Raw genomic sequence first — 22,401 nt, 5'->3', positions numbered from 1 at the left:
ACATCTGCATGGCATTGATAGGGGCAAGAGCCATGCTATGGATGACTATCTTTTAACAACCCATTGAACTGTCCATTTACCCATCTGAGTGTGCAAATAAATACCCAATTAATGCCGCAATTTAGCACACAGCAAATGTAGAACATGTTCTTTAGTAATTTATGTGTGTCATTTGCTGTAAAAGGAACAGGAAAGATTCAAGTGACATTTTAGAAAGTATTCTTGATCAGAATTCTAAAGTATAAAAAAAAAACTTAAAATAAAACACATTGTCCTTGTAACGGCAAATTTACAGTAAAATAACTGCAAGAAATCAGATAAAATAACACTGATTTAAAAAATTGCAAGAGGACATTCTCCAGTTATCACAACATACATGGAACACGGAATGAAATGGAAAGCAAAATATCCCAATACTGAACATGACAGCAAACCGTGTACTGTAGACTTCCTATCAATTTGGTATATTCATACATGCAAAATTAATAAATTACTCTACTTACATAGACAAGTGCCATTTTCAACTAACAATACTGTATGCAATTTTCCATTCCCAAGTTCAGTTTTTTCACTTGTGTCTGTTGTATAAAGTTGCATAATTGACTGAATAAGAGCAATCAATATTTTTTTTTGTTTTGAAGCAACATTTAATGTGTAGTGCTGGCCGAAGGGGAAGTAGCACGAGACTATAAAAAATTAAGGTGGAATGCGAAATTCATGGAGCATGACTTCTGGATTGTCGGCATTTGGTGCCTCTCTTCCCCAGTCACACCCAATCCATTTCCATGATAATCCAGTATAAGGAAAAGAGTTCCGCTACTGAAATCGCTGGAGGTTCCGATTCTTTCCCAATAGGCTTCCAAAACAGTTCCAGAAAGTAAAGCAAGAAGTTTGACACCCCCCCCCCCCCCCCCCACCTTCCCCCGGCCCAACAGCGACTCAGGTGGCAAGTGCAAACTGGTCCTGCTCTATGGGTTTCTTCACCCAGGCACCCAGTCCGGCCTTGTGGAAGGCTTTGATGAGCGTCTGCTTCGCAGAGTGGTACTCCACCGCCGCCTGCTTGGCCTCGTGGTACGTGCCGGGCTTCGCCGCTCGGATCCGCAGAGTTGAGGAAAGCTACGGGAAGAAGGACAGGGAGGGTGCAATTAGACAGTGAAGACAAAGCCTCACCGACAGAGTGGAATGGCAAAGTTGTACCTGCCAAACCACTGGAAAGAGGATGTACATGTAGCATGGAAAATATAAACATAGCAGTATAAAGAAAAAGTTCTTCTTATTATTATTGTGCAGGGTTGCAATGGAGAGTTTTAGTGTCCCATGTTCTAAATACTGTTTCAGAGGCTTTCCCACCATGACAAGAATAATTAAATCCAAAAGTATCAGTATCAGCCTTTAAAAACCCATATCGGTCAATAACCACATAAAACTACAGTACAGTGTGTTGTCTGTCTGATGTCTGGTACCTTGCAGTGCAGGCGCACCCAGCGGCCGTAGAGGGCATGTTTACAGAGTCTGGAGGGTCGGCCCAGGTCGTCTTTCCCTGTGGTGGCGTTGATCACCTCTAGTCCTTGGTCTCCCAACGTCCAGTTCACACTGAAGTTTGGTGCTTTTCCCGGCTGACGAGCTTCTGCATTGCTTATTCCTGCAGAACACGGCAGAATGTTAGGGTTTCCAGTTAGTTTCCAGTGAACACGAGGGAGTTAACGGCTGATTACTAACGTCTGGTTTCCACTCCAGTTGGGCTGAAAAAATCTAATGAATGTGTGAGATAAGTTGGAAAATACATTCTGCTGTATTCGTGTGAAGTGACTCATTTGTAAGATACCCTGATATTCCCCAACTTCCCCAGAGAATTTTAAAGTTGCCTGACTTTCCCTGTCTGGAATACATCTCCATCTCCACAAAATTCCATGACGTTCTAGAAATTCCATGAGCAGTGGGAACCCTGTTCTTCAGACTTTTCAAGGACCCGCAGATACGCTGGTATACTCGAGATGCATTTAATGCCAGGTGTAACATCAGCCTGTAAAAATCACTGAAAGTGACTGAGCTGTACAAGTCTGGTAAAAGTGGAGTCAAATTCTCACCGCTGAGAAGCGGTCGGTTCAAGGTGAACGACTGCGGCAAATCCTCGATCTCGGTAATCCTCTGGTACATGGCTCGGGAGAGATGGTCGGCATGGTAGAGGCTGCCCAGGATGATGCTGGAGAAGTAGATGGGCTCGGTGAAGTAGCTCATCAGAGAGCCTTGAAATCCAACCACGTTCCACCTGACAGGGGAAACAGTGAGGGGGCAATCCCTTTATTACTAGTGTCTCCACGAATCAACCCATGAATAAATCTCTTAAAAACCCACGATATGCTATGTTATTTTTAATGGATAATTAATGTTTATGTAATGAGAAATTAAGGACATTTCAGGGATAAAATTAAGGGGTTTGGTTTTGTAGTGATACCCATCCAATTTCCATCAAATATTGTTACCTCACGTTCATTGCTCAATGTTTCCAAAGCAAAAGCTGACCGTAACCTGTATAATGTTACTATTTTATAAGCAAACTCAAATGTCTTCTGGTACATATATCCAATTTTTCTACAAGTGCTGGGCAAGAAAAGTCTCAATAATTTTAAATTAGCTCCGGACACAGAATTCTGCCCCACCAAAGTTTACAAACAACGTTTTGACCCAACACACCTGACCAAGACCAATTGAGGTCAAAATGTTGTTTGTATACTCTTCGTGGAGCAGAATTCTGTGCGCGAACCTACTTTAAAACTATTTTATAAGCAAACATCTGAAGAAGCCAGTAACTGTGACTGTCACTCTCATAGCAGTGACCAATTTGTAAGAGTTCACATTTTTTTCAAATGTAGGATTTATCATTTTGGAATGAAACTTTTCATGACTTACACTCCCATCATATGAAGCTACTGCATGTAAGCTGTCTTTAAAATAATGAGACCTCTCTTTTCTTTGACGACTGACTTTCATTGGGTTCCTTTATTGGGAACAGTCCATGTTAAATTAATAATCCATGACATTTTAACATTAATCCATGTCTGTTTTGCTCCTCTCTATCGCCAATTGGTATAACAACAGTGGTTCAACCTATATCCAGTTCATGAAAGCTTTTGCATTTGCTGTTCTAAACAAGTAGCAAATGATCTCTGGGAAGAATAGTGCAAAAACAGTGTGCTTAGCACCAAAGATGGAGACAAAATAAAAAAACAAGGATCTCACAGTTTACCTTCTTAATCTGTATTTCATCTAATGCAGAAGAACACGACAAAATCTTATGGTTAGTAAGATTGTCCATCCACTCAAGGGTCTTTTCAGCCATTCTAGTAATATGGTGCACTAGATTTGAAAACTACCTTGACAAGTAGGGAAAGGAGGAGGAAAAGGCAAGCAGTTTCGATTAAGGGGAGACAAGAGCCTGAGCAAATCTTGCACAAGGAAACACAGGAATCTAAAAATCAACATTATTGTTCATGGTAATTCTCCTGAAAATGCAAAGTTGATTCCGGCCCAAGGGGGTCCTAGCTGTTACCGGCTCCCTGGAGATTAATCAAGAAGCCTAATCAAACCTCCAGTGCCCTAATGACATCTGGAGAACTGCAGCTCGCGACGGAGAGAGAGAAACAAGAGTGATTGCGGCATGACAGCGAGATAATTTAGCCTCTTTACAAATGCACATAATCATAATCATTAGGATTCCAACTGACTCTGGTCAAAGACGCCCCTCAACACCTAAAGTGCGTCTGCAGGCTGTTTCGAACGGGAAAACTATATAATACAGCTAGATTATAGGCTCTGTGGAATCCCATGTACTATTTTGTCATTCATATGTTTGCCTTTTCAGCACAAAGGCATCTTTCAAGCTGCTACACAAGATTTTTACATAACAATACACACAAAGTGGGGCTGCAAAAAGGAAGAGCGTCCAATCCCCACTAATTGAGAGACTGTAGATTCACCCTATTTGCCCAAATTAAATTCTGGATTCAATATGGACACTTCTCCGCCCACAGCATGTGACAAATTCAAACTTGTGAAATGAATGAATGAATGAGTGAAATTGAAACTGTCCTAAACAGCAGTGAGCAGCGCTCCGTCCAGAGAAAGCTGGACTCACCAAGATTAGATCTTTTCCTCTCTCGTCTCTTTGGTTTCCTTTGGTATAAAAGCATCACAGACCGGCCTGGTTGGTAAGAATGAGTGTGCTGTGTGCAGTTTACTGACGTCACCTTACAGGATTTCTGAGTGTTCAAATTTTTCAAACGGCTACCACTCGCTGCCATTTAGAGCCACCAGCATGTGAAGTTGCCTATTGTGGTTTAAGTTCAAAGTATCTTCACTGAACACAAATATACAGGCCAAAGAATAGATTGCAGACATCACAAACCGACCATGTTCTGATTGGCCCATTTCAGAGCCATGTTTTTTTCTAAATACAACTTTGGCAAAACAACAAATAGTACACTTTTTAAACAAGGAATACCCAAGAGTGTAAACTCATGAAAAACATTAGATTATCCATTTCTAAAGATACCACTGAAAAGGGAGGTGGATAAAATACAAACCTGGCGATTTTGTCACTGCACGACATGGTAAGCAGCCTCTCGCCCTGGAGAACTCCGTCCCATGTCTGAATGGTATTGCTGGAGCGTACTGGGATGGTTCCCTCCCCAGACTCAATCTTAGTGCGTAGCTGCCCACGGGCTTTCCTGTTTGGATGTCTGTCTCCCTGGTCTGTGGCAGAAAAAACATCAAATGCAAGCGTGGCCATTTTGAAGATCTTACAGTAAGCTATAACGCTGTCAAATTTCATGCTATACTGTTGCTTGTAGCCACACAGGGAATGATGATCTAAGGGCTCTGGCTAAAAGTAGTATTATTATTCCAGTATATATTATATATACGGTGATATATTACCTCTCCACTAGACGTTACTGTTACTTTCTACATTATGAAAATGTGAATTGTTTGTGTCAATTACAGGCCACCGTAGCTCAAGGGGATGAGAGTGGTGGGGGGCGGTACTATGTATGTTGTTGCAATTCCTACTGGTCCAACAGAGGTCATAGATTACTTAATACCCGTTTAATTATTCTAATAAATCAACTATTCATATCCAAAATGAAATGTCACAACTCATTTTAGACTAGGTGCTATTATCACACAGAAAAGTATCGTGATTTTCTTCCAAATCATGTGCAAAAAGGAAAAAGCAAAGCAAAAAGCACAAGATTTAGAGTTGAGCAGTAAATTCCTCTATCATTCAGTTGACATAAATGATATTGATCCTGCACACTTAAACACAGACCTTGAATTTCACTTTGGGTTAGATCCACTTATGTGAATGAAACTCATAAAAAAAAAAAAAAATCAAAATAATTAAACTGATAATAGCCTCACTATAAATGAGTGATAACCAGAAGCAGATCAGTGAAGAATTTGATGATTAGCAATGCTTCTCTCTTTGATCTTAAACCCAAGATCAAATAAAGCTGTCTATTATTGTATAAAAATAAAAAAAGTTAAACAGGCCAATACATATACCTACATTTGAATTATGATGTTGACTATTCCTTGATAGGCTAGAGGCAACGTAGAAAACAGCAGATTTCTGGCAAAGAGGGAAATGGCTGATTTAAATATTTTCAATTTTTTTGAGATTTAAGACTCTGCGTAGTCCAAATCTGAATATGAATAGCATTGCCTGCATATCTACAGCCTTTCTGAGCAACTTCCACACATAACTTAAACTCAGCAAACTCTTCACTGCAGCCATACTAAACATCTAACACCATGTATTTTTTCACTTTATCCACTAACCCTCCACTCCAGCTTCGTGAGGTGAGAAGATGCGGGCGTCCCCACATGGGGAGGTGCTGATGTAGAGGTGGAACTGAACATTTTCTTTCAGCCTGAAGCCATGTCTGTTGTCACACGTGGTGAAGATTGATTTCTGGTGCTCCTCTTTGTTACTGGAGGGACACAATCAAAGAGAGACGATTGGTAATTGGCCATGCACCAGGAGACAGCAAAAGTCAGATGACATTATTTTCCAATAAAGATTAAGTTTTATGTTGTCATTATGGATATACACATAATGTGATTTGAACCTTTAGTAAATTGAGAAGATCCTTATACTTTTGCATGTATTCATATTCAAAATAGCATCTTGCATGACAGTTTTAAAAGGACCTCATTTCAGCTGACTGATAATAGGTACATAGTGAGTTATTATTGACAATTACTTTTTTTTATTACTTTTTATTTAACACATTTCATTTTATGTCAGGCTGATTAACCATAATATAATCTCTTTTCTTTTCTTACATAATAATATAAATGAAACAAGACAAAACATAAGCTTCATATATAAATCAAATATCAGTAACTTAATTTGGAGTTAAAAATAAAAAAAAATAAAAAATCATAATACAATAACAGAAAAAAGACTATATATCATAATAATAATAGTTCCCCTTACTCAACATAACACCCAAGGAGCAAAGACAAAAATTTTATTATTGACAATTCCAATCCTACTTTTCTGCAGCTAACATGAGATCTCAAACCCTCTTTCCACTTGTATTAACCTGCATCCTGGGTGATCGGATTGTAATCGGACAGCGCAAAATCAGATAAAATCAAGGTGTAAATGTACCCAAGATGCATTGAAAATCCAATCATCAAAACTACCTTTGAAGGTGGTCAGAAACCCATTTGACAAAAATTAACAACAAAGTGTGAATGCAATCTCCAATTCACGCAAACAAAATCAAATTTTGTGCTCCATTTTTCAGTGGAATTGAATTTAAGACCAATTTAACAACCAAAAAAAAGGAAACAAAGATGGCAAAAGCAGCCAATTTCTGATTGAACATAGCTAACATAAGTTCTGAAACACACGGGCAGTATAACTATAACAAAAAGGAAAACAAGCAGTTAATTGTTGATGGGCATAAAGTTCAATTGTGTTTATCAAAGCAGATCCAATTACAAAAACATACTTGCTTATTGTACTACTAACCCTGTTCTGTATTCATCTCAATGTGGGCATGCAGCGCAAACAAACATGTCATAACGTTGAAAAAATAAGATCTCTAATAACTGCATTTGAGACATTTTCCTACTTGATACTTCATGACTTTCCATAACCAAGATGGAGCACTACCATGACCTAAAAATGTTTGGTTTCTAAAGTGGTGAACAGTTTGGTTTTCACTACAGTTGAACTGAAAATATCCATCCAGTGCAATGAATGAATGTGTAAAACAAGTTGTAAACTACATTCTGCTATATTCATGTAAAGTGACCCATTTGAAAAACTCCCTGATATTCCCTGACCCGCAGCTAGGCTGGTATACTTGAGGTGCATTTAAAGTCAGGTGTAAATGTAATCCAACTAAACCTTATCTAGACACAATCCGTATACGAGATGCATATTAATGGCGTATGTGGAGCGAGTCTCAGTAACGCAGCCTTTAGCTCTCTACCGTAGTGTGACTCACCTGAGGAAATGCTCCAGCTGGGAGTACAGGTACCTGATGAGTGACCGGCGAGCCACAATCTCAGCATGGCAGTCGTTGAGCGCCAACCCTCGGTCGCTCATGTATTCGCCATTTATGCACTTCGTCCCTGTGGAAACGCAGATGACCTGGGCCTCCTTCACGTCTGTGCCTGAACAGGCAAATTTGAAGAAAGACGTTTGCAGTGGAACATAGAAACTTTGTTCCAGCTAAGTGTTACAGCTTGAATTCAAAATAAATTTAGATTTTTTCAACAATCTACACAAAATACCCCACAATGAAAGTGAAAACATGTGTTTGGAAGCAGATTTATTGAAAATCAAATATAGAAAGCTTCCAGTCTAGGTCTTCTTGGACAGGGGGTTGAATACTTTCCGAAAGTATGTTCGAATTGAGGATTGTTTGAAGTAAACCGGAATCAATATTGATTTATCACGGGGTAAAAAAACAGACCGACAATACCTGTTGTCATGACCACACCAGCCAGGACTTTCCGTCGAGCGTGGGGAGATGTGAAATTGTCCGTCAGCTCGCTGAATTTGTCGACGACGAGATGAGAGACGGCATCTGCAAGGACCTGAGGCGGCAACCGAGACAAACATTTGAAAACAGCGTTACAGAGGAAGGAAGGTAGTGGAAAATGGAGAAGCTGTTGGAGGTGGAGGAAGGGGCTATGGATTGGAGTGAGACCGCAGTGTTGTTTGATTGAATAGTATGAACAAAAGTAGAACTGGTTGAAAAAAAGAAACCAGAGGGGAAAACTTGGGCCAGTTTCCAAAGAGAAATTACTAAAAATGCTTTTGCTTTTGTCTCTCAATACAAATGAGCAAATAGCAGAAGACAGTGCAACAATGCGATGAAATATTACTGAAAGGCAACTGCTATTTGAGAGGCCTTCTTATCCACACTGACACTATATTTCAATTAAGCAAGGCTGCATGGTGTGAATGACAGCCAGACATCTGAGAGGCTTACAACAGTCAAATCCTCTGCTTCACTGACTGATCTGTAACTAAAACAGACTAACGGGGAAACGCTTGTATAATCAATAGCAGTGTTTGAATAGCACTCAGGGGTGATGTTAATTAAGATAGCGCCATTGTTATCTGTGGGCAGGGATTACAGGCAGGGATTAGGTTATGTGTAAATAGATTCCCAGTGCACACAGCATTGAACTTCGTCAGAGGTTTGTAATGAGTGGTGACAGTTGTAGACAAATCTTTCGTTAGCGGAAATTTGACAAGGAGTTGGTTGCAGCATAACATCAAACAAGCCACTGCATCATACAGCTATGAGTTTTTGTCACAAACCAAATCTTTAGGATAATATTCACCTCTTTCACGTTATACTGATTTTGTTGTGAAGTGTTACCGTGATCACATAGGATGCTTTTTTCTCCTGCTCAAACACAAAAACAGCTAAACTGAAGTAACAAAGGACTATGCTGTTGAAAATAAATATAGACAAGAGAAAGTAAGCGATTATAACTCACTGTAAGAGGCTGCTTACGTCCCTCCAGACGCAGCTAACTTTTTCTCTGTCTGACACTGACATAATGTGTGGTGCGGGTAATCTTGAGACATGTTCAACTTGGAGCACCCAGGGTAGCACCCCAAAACACCCTGCATTCAAAACATGCCCCGCGTTCAAAACACAAAGGAAATAGTTCGGAGAAAACACGCAACTGCCATGGCAAACCATTGAAAATAACTGAAAAAAGGCAAAAAAAACGCTATGTGATCACAGCCTTATGCAACACAACTGTATGCCATCAGTAACTTTTGATGTTGCCATTATCTTGGTCACGTCTTTCAACAAGACCCAACAAAATGAAAATGAAACTAACCAACAAAAGCATGTCGTTAATAGAGCATGCTTACCTGTGGCAAGTGAAGCTGCAGTCCTTCTCTGGGTATGGGTTGTCGTGACGGCGCCTGATCCAGCTGTATGTTAAAGAGAGCAGAGAGAGCAGCCTGGGCAGCCCGGGCCTTGGCCAGCTTCTTATTCCGCCCAGAGCCCTGGAAATTCTGGGCATCTACCATCACCGACATGACAAAGTTCTTGGCGTGGCTCTCCCCGCTCTCAGACACAAAGTCGTACTTGAGGCCCGGCCGCAACTCATTGAGGATCATGACGGGGTTCTTGCCGCTTGCAGGGGAGATGAAGGTGGAGGGGGCCGGAGGTAAGGGGGCCTGGACCAGGTTTGGGACAGGGGAGGCTAGCAATGGGTACTCTATTCCCAGTGAGCTGAAGGAACCATTACTGTTGGAGGCAAGGTAAAATGGGTCGTCTGCCGGGGCAGATGTTTCAAAGCCGTTAAAGAGCATGTCCGGGAAGTCGGCCTGGTCGGAGGTGAAATCTGTGTGGACGGACAGTGTCCGACCCATGGCCATGTGGGCTTCAGATGCATTGGGGAACTGGACGAAGGAGCGCAGGGCCTTCTCAGCCGCATTCAGCTTGGCTTTCTTCTTAGTAGGACCTGAACCCTCGAAGAGCTGCCCGTTGACCTCCACAGTCATCACAAAGACGGGCGCATGCACGGGCCCGGTCTGAGAGAGCAGTTTGTACTGCAGCCCCGGCTTGATCTCGTTCAGCTGCATTAGGGCATTCTTAGGTAGAATGGGCCCGGGGATTTTCTTACGCTTCTTGGGCCTGTACTTGGAATGTGTGTGCCCATTATTGCCCTCCTCTAAGGGCCGCTTCCTCCCACCCCCAGCATTCCCATTGGGGAGCTGAGCAGCCTCAGCTGCAACCCCCCCTTTGGAGAAGAGGTTGTCCAAGTTCCGATTTTCCTTAACATCGGTGCTGCATGAACCTGCGGTGCCCAGAAAGAGTAACTTACAACGCCTTCGTTGCAGGATCTTGTAAATGTAAAATTTAGAGATTCCTTTATCTCTCTTTGTAACTGAACAAGTGATGTGTGTTCCTTTATCAATATTTTGGTGGTGGCATTGCAATAATCCAGCAACAGTAAATTATATTACTACAGTTATTATGAATAAGGGCTTTTGAGCAAATTCATGTTACATTAATTACAAATCCAAAATATTAAGTAACAATCATGAGTAATCCAGGTTCATTACTAGGAGAACATATTGGCAATGGCATATCAAATATTTTGACTTTTAATACTTCCTTTACCAAAGTAAAATGATGGTTGAGAGCTTAATCAGCATAAAAAAGCAAAATGTTCATATTAGTTCATTAGTTGCAGTGAGTTAGCCTATAACTGCCCTCCTACAAATTTGCAAACTACAGGACGAATTAAAACTACACTGCCATCTTGAAAAAGGTATTGTTTCTTCTGTGCTTTGGGAACACATATCACCAGGCCCTGTTAACAAAGCTGATGGAACTTAATGTAAATTTCCATTTATAACATCCTCCAGCAAAAGCTCGATAGGTTACTCCTTTCGGTGCTCAGGACAGAAAATAATCCTTCTATAAAATGCAGGTTGAGGGGGGTTGTGGGGAAAGATGGGGGTGCAAACAAGGATGTCAACTTTCCCAAAATGGATTTGCACTTGAAATAATGAGCCTGAAGGAAACTGCCCAAGAGACTAATCAACTCTCAGGATCCATTTGGTTATATATGGTTACTTCAAACAGCGGAAACCAGGAGCCACACTAGAATGAATATGGGTAAAAATCTAAAATATAAGACTAGCTCCTCTGTATTAAGTTGTCAGAAATTATACGGCTGTGACATTTTTTTGGTGACACATAGGGGATTTGTTTGATAAATGAGCAATAGTTCAGACACTGCAGTGAAGTGACGTCAGCACATACAATCTATGTAAGTTGAGATATTTATATACCAACTACCAATGTGAGCCAAATTCAGTTTCATGAAAGCCAATATGCACTGAGAGTCACCACGTCCTGAAACAAAGTGCACAGTGCCCAGACAGAATTGTCTTTGGCTTGCCGTCACAGCACAGTAGGCTATGCAAAGTAAATAACAAGCATGCGAGAGGGGGAGGAAACTCAAACAAGAAAAACACAATAGTGGTTAATGCCCTGAGCAACAAGAGGGGGAGAGTGATTATAGGCCTATTGAGGGAGAGGGAGAGAGAGATTTAATAGTGCAACATATTGTTGTGACTCCACTGCTGCAGCTCGACAAGCAATAGTATCCTCTAGAACCACAAACAGCAATTGCTTAAGAATCAAATCCACAGGACACGTCCAACTGTTGGGTCAATTCTTTATACATCTAAATGTGTTACCTGGCATCTAAGATTGGAATTGTCCTACCACAACTCTTTCTGCTTATACTGTAGTTCAGGCAAAAAGTCCTTGGCCAACCTTGACGACTTCCATCATCAGCCTGCTACCGACCCTCCCTACGCTGTCAGGCATAATCCACACGCTCTCCCGACTGGTTTCACTTTGGCTTACACAGAACAGGGAAGGGATTATTGGTGTCCGAACACAAATAATGAAGTGTATGAAAGGGGCCCATCAGTTAGCACTGGGGCAAAGCAGCGGCAGGCCAAACCGCTGTGCCAAATTGCCTATCTGGTTCACGTCTTCGAGCACACAGACTCCCTTCCGTCTACCCTGACAAAGAGTCAGATCCAGCCACTCCGGCTTGAAAATGGATTGCCTTCTCAGCCAGATGCTTGATCATATCATTCTTCCAACTAAATAGCCAACTTATCAAGCCACACGTCTTTTCCCTCTGAATAAAACATACTCAAAAAGCTCAGGCGTCGGGGACGAAATACCGGCCTATGAATTTTGCGAGATAAAAGTAAAGCTCGGTGTTTATTTTGTTTGCTTGGCCTTGCATGTTAACTTCACGTAGTATCTTGCTATATCCATCTTTTCCATAAAATCCTACTGGGGCTTATTCTGGGTCAGGTGATTTGAGGTTGAAATAGACCTATGCTCCAAATCCAGAGGTGGAGCTCAGGGGGCTTTAGGGGGCTTTTTGTTGAGAGCAGCGGGACAAGCTTAGAATCCGTCATCAAAATAGACTGAAATAACACAGTAGATACACCCTGACCCCAGGATTAAGCTCTGATCCTGCCTCCTGAGCAGGGGAAAAAAAAGAATTGGATGCCACATTTTCAAGGACAATCCTAGAAGACAAGACCTAGAAGAATAAAATGGTGCACAAGGGAGACTTAAGCTTAAGGCATTGTATTCCCTTTTCCTATATGCAACCATCTCTTCCATAACCTGAATCCAATGGCATTTTGAGGTATATAACAAGGTCCCTACATACAGTTTATCAAAAATCAAATCATATTATTGTAATATTCAAAGCTGAAAAAGACATGATTTTGCAGTTCAATGAAAATGGTTTTGCAGTTCCATGACAAACAAGTAACATCTACAGCGATAGTTTTGACTTGAACTGGAGCAATGGACTCACTCATGCTTTCCTCTTCGTCCCCCTCTATGGCGAGCAGCCTCTGTTGGTTTCGAGGTGGCCGGGCTCCAGCTCGACCTGGAGGAAATAAACAAATAAAGCGAATCGTTTTTAGGGTACTACATATCATAATCAAACTAACCCCAGAGGGATACATCTTGATACGCTGAATTCTACTCTTTATATTCTACTCTTGATATTTTTCTTTACCAGGACTTTTTGTCACATTGTTAGAGCTTTTTGCTGACTTTGTCCATCAACCACTGACATTTTGAACATTTCTCACTGAAACAATCACCTTTATCGACCTCTATTGGCGACCAGTAGAAATTACAACATCGATAGAACTTATCTCTTCCTACACAAGTCTCTGCACAAATCACATTTTCACAATAGAGAGGAGTAAGCTAGCTAATTAGAGCAGAGAAATGTCTCGAGGTAATATATTACCATGCAAAATACTGTAATAATAAACCAGAAATCTCAGCACCTGCCCAAATAATTGCTGAATCATTGGTATTGATCAACAGCCCTATCAACTGCTGGTCCAACCCTTTAAGCAACAGAAAGCACACAGCAGGGACAGAATCTTCATTCAAATGGAGATTCTGTCAAGGGAGATTCGCAAAAATCGTATTTATTGCTTATACTTTTGTCTGTCTGATGAAGAAAAATACCAGAAATACTAAAATTCAAACTGTCAGGTTTTCCCCTTTAACTTACACAACGCTACTTTCGACAGTTGTTCTGACTGCATTTCTACTGTGAAAAGCTTAAACACAGGCCTACATATACGTGCATTTCTGTTCTCTGTGATATGATGCCTTATTCAATACGTACACCGACAGAGTGAGTGGCTGTCACTTTTATTTTTGTTCTTCTCTTTCCTTTTGTTGTGTTCAGTGGTGGAAAGGGAAAGGAGATGAATGTGTGGCATGAAACATGAGTAGCAGAGCATTATTTTCATGAACATAGTGGACAGACAAATGCACTGAAATGAAATTGGCTCACTGGTAACCAGCTTGGTTCATTAAGCTGAAAAACGCAGAGAACACCCACAGTATACCGCAGTATTTAACCACCATAGTATTTGCACAATGTGTGTATTATACCAATATTATATACTGGTCTGATTATATTGCACTCACTTGGCTTCTATCATGAACTATGTGCATGTTAGAAAAATACTGTATGTAATCAGTCACATTGTCAGCACACACTAAAGAGCCAATATCTCTGACCTTAAAATCTGTTGACTTAATTTGCCATATCACAATATCATCAGACTGACATACTTTTCAATTATGGGAGGCAGAGATAAACCTGAGGTCTAACAGGGAAACATCATATACATATGCAGAGAAAAGTATATTTGGTTCTCTCTCTTCATGAAGAGACCCACGCAAGCTGAAAGAGGAGAACCAGATAGCATATCAGTGGAATACCAAGCCACATAAATTCAATAGCAATGCAATGCAATACAGACACCAGACATAAAAAGTTTTAAAAGTTTCACCTTTCATAATTTATTTTGTCACAAACCTCTGAAAAACGAGGAAGTTGAAAGATCTTTGATAGGTGAGAGACTTCAGAAAAGGTGAAAACTTGCTTGCTTGATATTTGGCTTTACTAGATCCATGCAAATTACATGGAATGAACAAACGACCTTTTATATCATGCCATGGTGTTGATTTCTTCAAAAACCTTAGGGAGATTTTGTCATAACTGTGATCTAAAACAAATTGCACTGGCAACGCTCTGCGAGAGCCTTAAAGCAATTACGTTCAGTCATTAATATTTTCCTGTTGCGACCCAACAAACCCTTCCCTTCCCTCAACACCTCGCTTGCTCATGTGTCACAACTCGTCACCTACCGTAATTCTCCCCTTCAGTTAGCAAACCCCCACCCGCCCCACCCACCATCACCCTGCCTTAAGCTACCCCTCTCAGACAGAGGTACTCGCCTCTCAGGCCGATAAGAGACATTGAGCTGCCATTATTTCCTCCAGCCTAATCAGGAAACTGTCACTCAACATGTCATCCGTGGACATAAATAAATAAACTCCGTCCGGGAGAAATTACGGGATAATTATTGCCGCTTTGTCGGGGCGAGGGCGGCGGGGGTTTCGCTCCTCTGGCTGGCTGAGGTGCTCGACGATGATGTGGGATCTGGCCCGGTTGAGCAGAGTCGGTTTTCCAGACTGACCCTGGCATCTTATCTCGGAAGGATGCGGGGGACTGCAGCCTGAGTAAGCATCACTGAGGAAGTCTCAGTGTGTCTTCATCGCGTTCCCACTCCTCCATCCTTCAATTTCACAGGAAAAACAAAACTCTTGCTGCCTTGCCATACAACCAAGGTGCATGAACAACTTCAGCTACTCTTGGAAGCCAATGGATGTTCCTCTATTTGGCATGACCTCCTGACCCTTATGTTTACCTTTGTTCATACTTTGTTCATCAATTTTTCTGTAATTAAAAACTCTTTTGGCCATTTTGGTGAGGCATTTAAGATCCATTCTCTCTGTGTCATGTCATGAAGGCTTTTTGCCAAAACGGCCTACAAGAGTAGCTGAATTTGTTCCACGTCTCAATCCCTCTCATATCATTGTTGGCTCAACATTTCAGCACCACCAAAGAAAAAATGGCAAACAGAATCCCAGATCAGGCAAAATGTTCATAATATAACACCAGAGTTTCGCAGTGGACTAGGGCAGAACATTAGAAGGAGACTCAAACTTCAAGTTGGAGATGAATTATGTTGCATATTGTATGGCTATTACCCAACAACGAAGACAATATGGCTGTTGTTTAAACAAGGGCACTATAATAGCATTGCCAAGCGGGTAGAGATAGATGGGTATTACTGAGAGGGCAACAGCCATGCAAGCCCTTGAAACAGGTTTCACAAGAGATAAGCCATATTTCAGCACCATGGACAGTGTCTTTCTCAGCTTAGCTTTGCACAGTGCAGTTTAGCAGAGGACAGCAAAAAGTGGCACAGCACAGTGACCATGGAAATAGACATATGCTGCTTTAATGTCCCCATTAGTTACTAATAGATCTGTAGTCAAAAAAACAAAACAAAACAGCAGATGGGATGAGAAATGTTACAGCATGAAGTTGATGTGTATTTCAAGAACTAGGATCACTTGGATATGTATGCTTGTCCTGAGGTTTTCACACCACCGAATCAAACCAAGATTGTGTAAAAGCAATGTGGACTTTCACCATACATTGAGTGGAAACTAGATATGCATCCAGCCCAGGAACAGAGCTTAACCGCGGACCCTATGTCATCTTGCCACGGCAACCTTTTTAAGTAATCATTACGACGGATAAACTGATAACACAATACCATCATACTTTTCCTTAATTGTATTGGACAAGCAGTCCAATGAGAGATAAATGCCCTCCACTACAAATGGCGTTCTCAATCAGTCTCACCCCTCCTCCCCTCCACAGATTCATGGTATAGAGTCATACTTCACATTCACGTTATGCCAATCTGAAGATTTATTCTCGCAAAACCACCCGACGGCCTACCATACTGTGCAGAACACTTTAAGAATGATTACAGCTAAACAGTCACATCAAGTATAACATATCTGGCTTCTAGCTCAGTATGGATATTTCATATGATAAGATATTGTCCGGCGATGGAAGAAATATATCCTCATTCTGTATTACTGAATCACTGTAGATGGTATCAGCCAGTCAAAGCATGGACAGTATGGGGGACCAAGTGAACACTTCAGTTTTAACATCTCAGATTGCCAATATAAAATAAAGGCTGAACTGCCTCAGACTCTCTTTGGTTTTTAATACATTCTTGTAATTCCCATTACATTTTTATTTTAAAACAACATAATGCAGCATGAATATGGAATCAGGAATGTCTCATATATAGACAATTTACAAATATATATGACTTTGCCATATGCTAACCAACATCTGAATAAATGTGAAACAATTCCACATATATATTTATATATAGAATTATATAGAATATTTATACAAAAAAAAAATAGCATTTTAAGTGCTTAATGTGCATTTTTACATCAAAAAGCACATGTTACTTTGCATTCATTTACAGATTGTCGAATCTGCATTTCCAAATGATCTGACGTGGATTTAGTTGCATTTGTTTCAGATTTTGGGACTTCAGATCCTCATTTTCAGATCCACACCATATTTTTTTTAAGCTGAACACGATTGAACCCGACGACCCAGGTTCAATTCCCAACTCGTGACAAGAAATTTTCTATTCAACCATGACCAAAGCCTTACCCCTAACCTTAACCGAAATTGTTTTACGCACCTAAACCTAACCACTAGCTTTTCATGTAACGAACTGTGACGGCCTCCTGTTCTATCAGGGCCTGTTTGTGTGTATTTCCCTGTCTGTGTGTCTCTTCCCTCAGGTCCCTGGTAGGTGAAGTTTCTCCATTAGTGCAACTGGGAGCACCTGGCCAGTCTCCCAGGGGTATTTAAGATCAGACCGCTCCCCAGTCTGAGGAGGTTCTCTCCCCGATGCAGCATGTTTTGTTTTGGGTTGGCTCTGCCGCTTTGCTAACTTTTAGTTTACACCTTACAACACTTTCTTACACTACATCTCTCACACATCCACTCACTGACACTACTGATTGTACTGAATGACACATCTCATGCCTTTTTGGTATGGATTTGTTAGTATTTTGTTAATAAACGTGATTCTTTTCTCCATTAAAACCATGCATCTCCCTTCTTTGTCATGGCTCACGAGCCGGGTCATGACAGAACACATGAAAAATGCCGTGTCCATTTTGTGCTATTGTCACATAATCCTTTTGTGGTGGAGGAATGTAACCTTCACGTTATTTGTGTGTTTGTGAGACTGTGTTGGTTTTCTGTCTGTGCAAGAATCCCATACATAGAAGTTGGTGGTTCACAATGTTTTTTATGCTCAGCTACAAGTGACAAGAACTCAATTAGACCCAATAGAATGGCTAATCTGCTTTCCTCTGGCAGAAGAACAGAGCAAAACTCCAAGCCAATGGGATTGACAGGAAAGGCCCCATACTTGGTCTCTATAATCGCTTCTCTGTTCATAGATATGGCCTTATGCCCCGCTGCCACTCAACTACGTGGCTCCAAACATTAGAAATGACAATGTTATCAGGGTAACGGGCTGAGCGTTCAACTGGCTCTATTGTGTGAGACGGGTAGAGGGAAAAAGGAGCTTAGGTTGCCATTCCCAAGATAATGGAAGAAGAAAATTAGCTGGGGAAAGGAAGTAAAATGTCAACAAATGTAGTTAACCGGAAGGTTTGTCACTTGTGTGATGTTGGCAAGAGGCGAAACATAGAAACTTTTGAGAATTCTTAAATTTTATTATGTTAAGTACTGTATAAGTTAGGCAACTTGCTGCCATTTGCTACACAATCTGATTTGTCTGATGCTGAAATTGTCTTTCTGCTTTCTTAAAAACACAATTTTTCTTATGTTTCATATAAGCATATACCTTTTGTCTCATGATTTATCCAATAGTACTGCATGTTCACAAATGATATAGTGGGTTCTTAATGAGACCTTTGATTGTTGATTCTCCACATGTTGGTATATGCTGCTCAAATTCTATAGGAATACCTCAAATGAAACACTATTTGTTGAGCAGTAATGCAAAGGACCATCAACAAACTGGAGACAAAATGAGATTCCCGAGGATAAATAGCCCACGGGAACGGGAAGCGGCGTGTATATTAAAGAAATCCGTGGCCTGCCATCCATGTCGTACAGCGAATCAGCTTATCAGACAACCAGGACAAAATAGATGAAAATCTATTTATGCTGTCTACTTCCACCCTCCAATAGACTCCTGCCTCAGACACAAAGATCATGCACCACAGCACACTAACTACGACACCCTTCGCAAACTGAGCACCTTTGCAAACAAGCCTGTTTCTACCTGAAATGGTATTAAAGGGTCAATAAGTAAGGTTTTTACTGCCCGATACACACACACACACACATCTACTCGCATTTTCAGCTGTTCTGGGATGGAGGATTCTGCTATGAGCGAGCTACAGCTACAAAGGTTTAAAAGCCAAAAAAACACAAATGACAAAACAGCTAGCTTACTCTTCTCTATTGTGAAAATGTGACTTTCATGTTTGTGTCAATTGCAGGCCACTGTAACTCACCCAGAGACTTGTGTAGGAAGAGATAAGTTCTATCAGTGTTGGTGCAATTCCTACTGGTCATCAATAGAGGTTGATAGACGCTATAGATTACTTAGAGCCCCTTTAAAAATTAAGACTTAAAGGATAAGTCCGGCGACATTGGACCTATATATAATTTGTCTCTTACACACCTGTAGTACTTGGACCAGCTCACTGTTTCAACAGCTGACTCTGGAGTCAATATTCTCTGTGGGTCCAAATACTACAGGTATGTAAGAGACAAATTATACATATAGGTCCAAAATCGTCAATCTTATCGATTGATAAGATTGACGATAGTAGCTACATACCTTCTGTCATTGCTTTGCTGATGACTCCTGTGGGGGGAAAAACAGAAAATAACTATATTAACATAATGAAGAATAGAACAGTGATGTACAACGTCCGGACTGCTAAATCAGAAGATAGGCTTCACGAATTCCACAAAATACAGCGTGAGGATTTATTTGGGGGAAAGAGGCTTATGAAGCAACAAATCATAGCATACATTTGTTGGCCACTGAACATCTCAGACTGCAGAACATCAAGTCGGGGACATTAGCCTATGTCAGCCTCTTGTACAGCCCTCAGGAAACCCCATCAAGAGGGAGAGGGAATTCGGACACCAGCCATCAGCGGTAACTAGCGACTGAGCCGACAGTGATAAATGGATTTCGGAGCCATGTTCTGGTGCTAGAGGCGAGTTACAACCGCAGCCTGAGAGGGAAAACAACTGAAAACAACTGTCAGAGAACTCTTTTAGCGGCCTAATGCAGATGGATCGATCCAGAGGCGAGGCAGACAGCGGGGGGCGAGAAAAAAAAAAATTGAGGCACCAAACATGTGACACAAAAAAAAAGAAAAAAAGAAAACAACTTTCTTGAACATTGCCGGCAGCACTGCGCTTCTCTCGCACACAAACTCCATTTTCTCCCCATGAAATGACATTTTGAGACGTGCCGAATTCGGACCCTGACGGACGAGGGTGTGACATATTGATAGGCTCGGGAGAGGTGATGAGATGGTGGATGTGAAGGGACTGAGAGAAGTCACCTGGAAACACTGGAGGGAAGTTTCTATCTTTATCACGCCGTCACATCGGATGGGAAAAAGTGTCAGGCTATAACTTTTCGTAAATTAAAACTGAAATTGTTTTGTGAATCTATTAAAAACAGTCGATAGGGCATGCATTCCATAATTAAGCCGCCCTAAATCAAATAATGGGATCTACAGTATGGTATTGTACCACAATGTAAATCTAATTGAAGATTTGACAAAGAAACCAAACTCCTGACATTCTAACTGTGATTGTGTGCATGAGAACAAAAGAATTAAACAGAGACGTTTTCGGGGAAGTTCGCTCGATTCAACAAGCTCATTGCTTGACCTTTTCGGCTTGACAGGTACAAATAGAAAGGTTATTAACCTGCAGGTCTTGGAAAGTTTCTATTTATGTATTCATGTATTTATTTTTTTATTTATTTTTTACTTATTCAGGTTTTTTGGTGGTGGATGGAAATGTGACATTTGCAGTAGATTGAGACAAAATCACGTATACGACTCAGAAATGAATGACAGAATCCCGGAAAACCATTAAATTAGGTGTGAATCATGCAAGCAAATAAATGAATAAGCCAACAAGCTATACTGCAAAACAGAATTCTGATTCAATTTCCACCTCCTTGGGAATATGTGTGAACAGGGATGTATTGGTAAATGAAATAATGGGTAAACTATGGTCATAATAAGGCAAACAACCACCAATATAAACACAATTCAATCAGAAAAGCATTCATTTATGCATTTTTCCTTGAAAGACTCTATCCTCAAATGAATTGACATGACTTACTAAGATGTATACTATGAATTTATGTCATGAAGATTTATGTCAAACTCTATTCCACAAATGAAAAGGTAGGTAAACTGAGTATAGGTGGGTTTCCCCTCTGTGTTTGTGATACATTGTGATACAGCATTAAAACAGCTCTCCTAATATAGGTCAACCGCACCAGTGCTGCTGAACTACAGAAAGAAAAAAAAAAATCCCCGCTGCTTCTCAAGGACACTTGGTGGGTCGGCCATCTCTCTAGCATTTTCACAGGCACTCTGTGAAATCTTTATGACGGCTTTAATTTGCTGTGTGGCCGTGGCCATGGCTCCGGGGGCAGGGCGAAACGCTGTATCAATTCCGCACGCTAATGCAAGTCATTTAACCACCGGGACCTCCGCGCAGACCACCACCACCGCCCCCCACCCCTCCCCCACCCAACCCCAATACACCCCCACAGATCGGTGCTGCTGACAGCAAACTATTCAACCCGCTGTAGTGTCCTCTTCTCTAAAGGTAAAGCAACGAAGTGGATCATCCGCTTCCAAAACTGCAGCGGAAACAAAGAGAGAATGCTTTGAAAGCGCGTTCGCAAATGAAGACCATAGGAGTCGGTTATGAAATCAGCTAATGTGTTTAGTTCTATCAATCCAGCATAATTCGAGGTGTTGCAGATGACCCGGAAGTGTGTACGAAATCTGCAACTCTTGGCCTTAAGGCAGGAAGCGTATTGTTAGTCCCGCCCTCCTCCCCCTCAGGTGGTCAAGTTCCCGCTCCAACACTTGCCACTCATCTTGATGAGCTGTCATCTGGTCTGCAGCTGAGGTAACTGGCACTGTAAAGCAGATGGTGAACGCAGACAATTTGCAATAAAAAAAGGAACGTTGACGTTCGCGGTGTTCTTGAACATTTAGTTCCGTTGTCCTTTCTTTTCTTCCTGCTTTCCTCCACTGCTGTTACTTCCTGCTCTGTGGTCGCTAGCCTCACCTTGATAGCCACAACCAAAATGTCCCAACATCATTGAAAAGCCAATTTCAGGCCAACAGGGGATTTAGGCATGAACACACAGAGTGACAATGTAGAATATATCCTGTTTATTTATTGTTATTTCAACGCCAAAAAAGACAGTGTGTCATATTCTGAGTGTGTGGTTTGAGAGTCTGACTTTCCAACATAACATATGCTCATATGTTGTGTCAATATAGGTTATTGTTAACATATGTTGCTTAGAAAAGTAGCACAAATTCATCTTGTGGCAAATGAGATAGAGCTGTGTTGAAAATTACAAATCTTTTTTTAATGAAGTAACAGCTCCTGCTGTAAAAAAAAAAACCTTTCAATTACAATCTAGAGATTTTGACATTTAACGTAACTCTTCTGAAAACAGAATCCTTAAATACCAAATTTTTTAAATTTTGTCTCCATCTTTGGTGCTAAGCGCTCACTTCTGTGGTG

The 22,401-nt window shown here is 41.0% G+C and overlaps 1 protein-coding gene across 1 annotated transcript in view; it reads right to left on the bottom strand.

Moving 5' to 3' along the window:
- Positions 1 to 308: 308 nt before the first annotated feature.
- Positions 309 to 22,401, bottom strand: part of adarb1a (adenosine deaminase RNA specific B1a) — a 28,449-nt gene continuing 6,356 nt past the window's right edge. The window contains exons 2-11 of the mRNA XM_071902110.2: positions 12,925 to 12,999; positions 9,422 to 10,356; positions 8,004 to 8,118; positions 7,524 to 7,692; positions 7,023 to 7,025; positions 5,839 to 5,990; positions 4,584 to 4,752; positions 2,088 to 2,269; positions 1,464 to 1,642; positions 309 to 1,116 (exon numbers count right to left, since the gene is read on the bottom strand). Of these exons, the coding sequence (XP_071758211.1) occupies positions 940 to 1,116; positions 1,464 to 1,642; positions 2,088 to 2,269; positions 4,584 to 4,752; positions 5,839 to 5,990; positions 7,023 to 7,025; positions 7,524 to 7,692; positions 8,004 to 8,118; positions 9,422 to 10,356; positions 12,925 to 12,999 (2,156 nt within the window). The 3' untranslated portion in view covers positions 309 to 939. The remainder of the gene's footprint in view (positions 1,117 to 1,463; positions 1,643 to 2,087; positions 2,270 to 4,583; positions 4,753 to 5,838; positions 5,991 to 7,022; positions 7,026 to 7,523; positions 7,693 to 8,003; positions 8,119 to 9,421; positions 10,357 to 12,924; positions 13,000 to 22,401) is intronic.

Source organism: Centroberyx gerrardi, chromosome 21 (genome assembly GCF_048128805.1).
Source record: "Centroberyx gerrardi isolate f3 chromosome 21, fCenGer3.hap1.cur.20231027, whole genome shotgun sequence".
In the NCBI taxonomy this organism is placed as follows: Eukaryota; Metazoa; Chordata; class Actinopteri; order Beryciformes; family Berycidae; genus Centroberyx; species Centroberyx gerrardi.
Note: the sequence above shows the minus strand (reverse complement) of the source record. Positions and strands in the feature narration are given on the sequence as shown.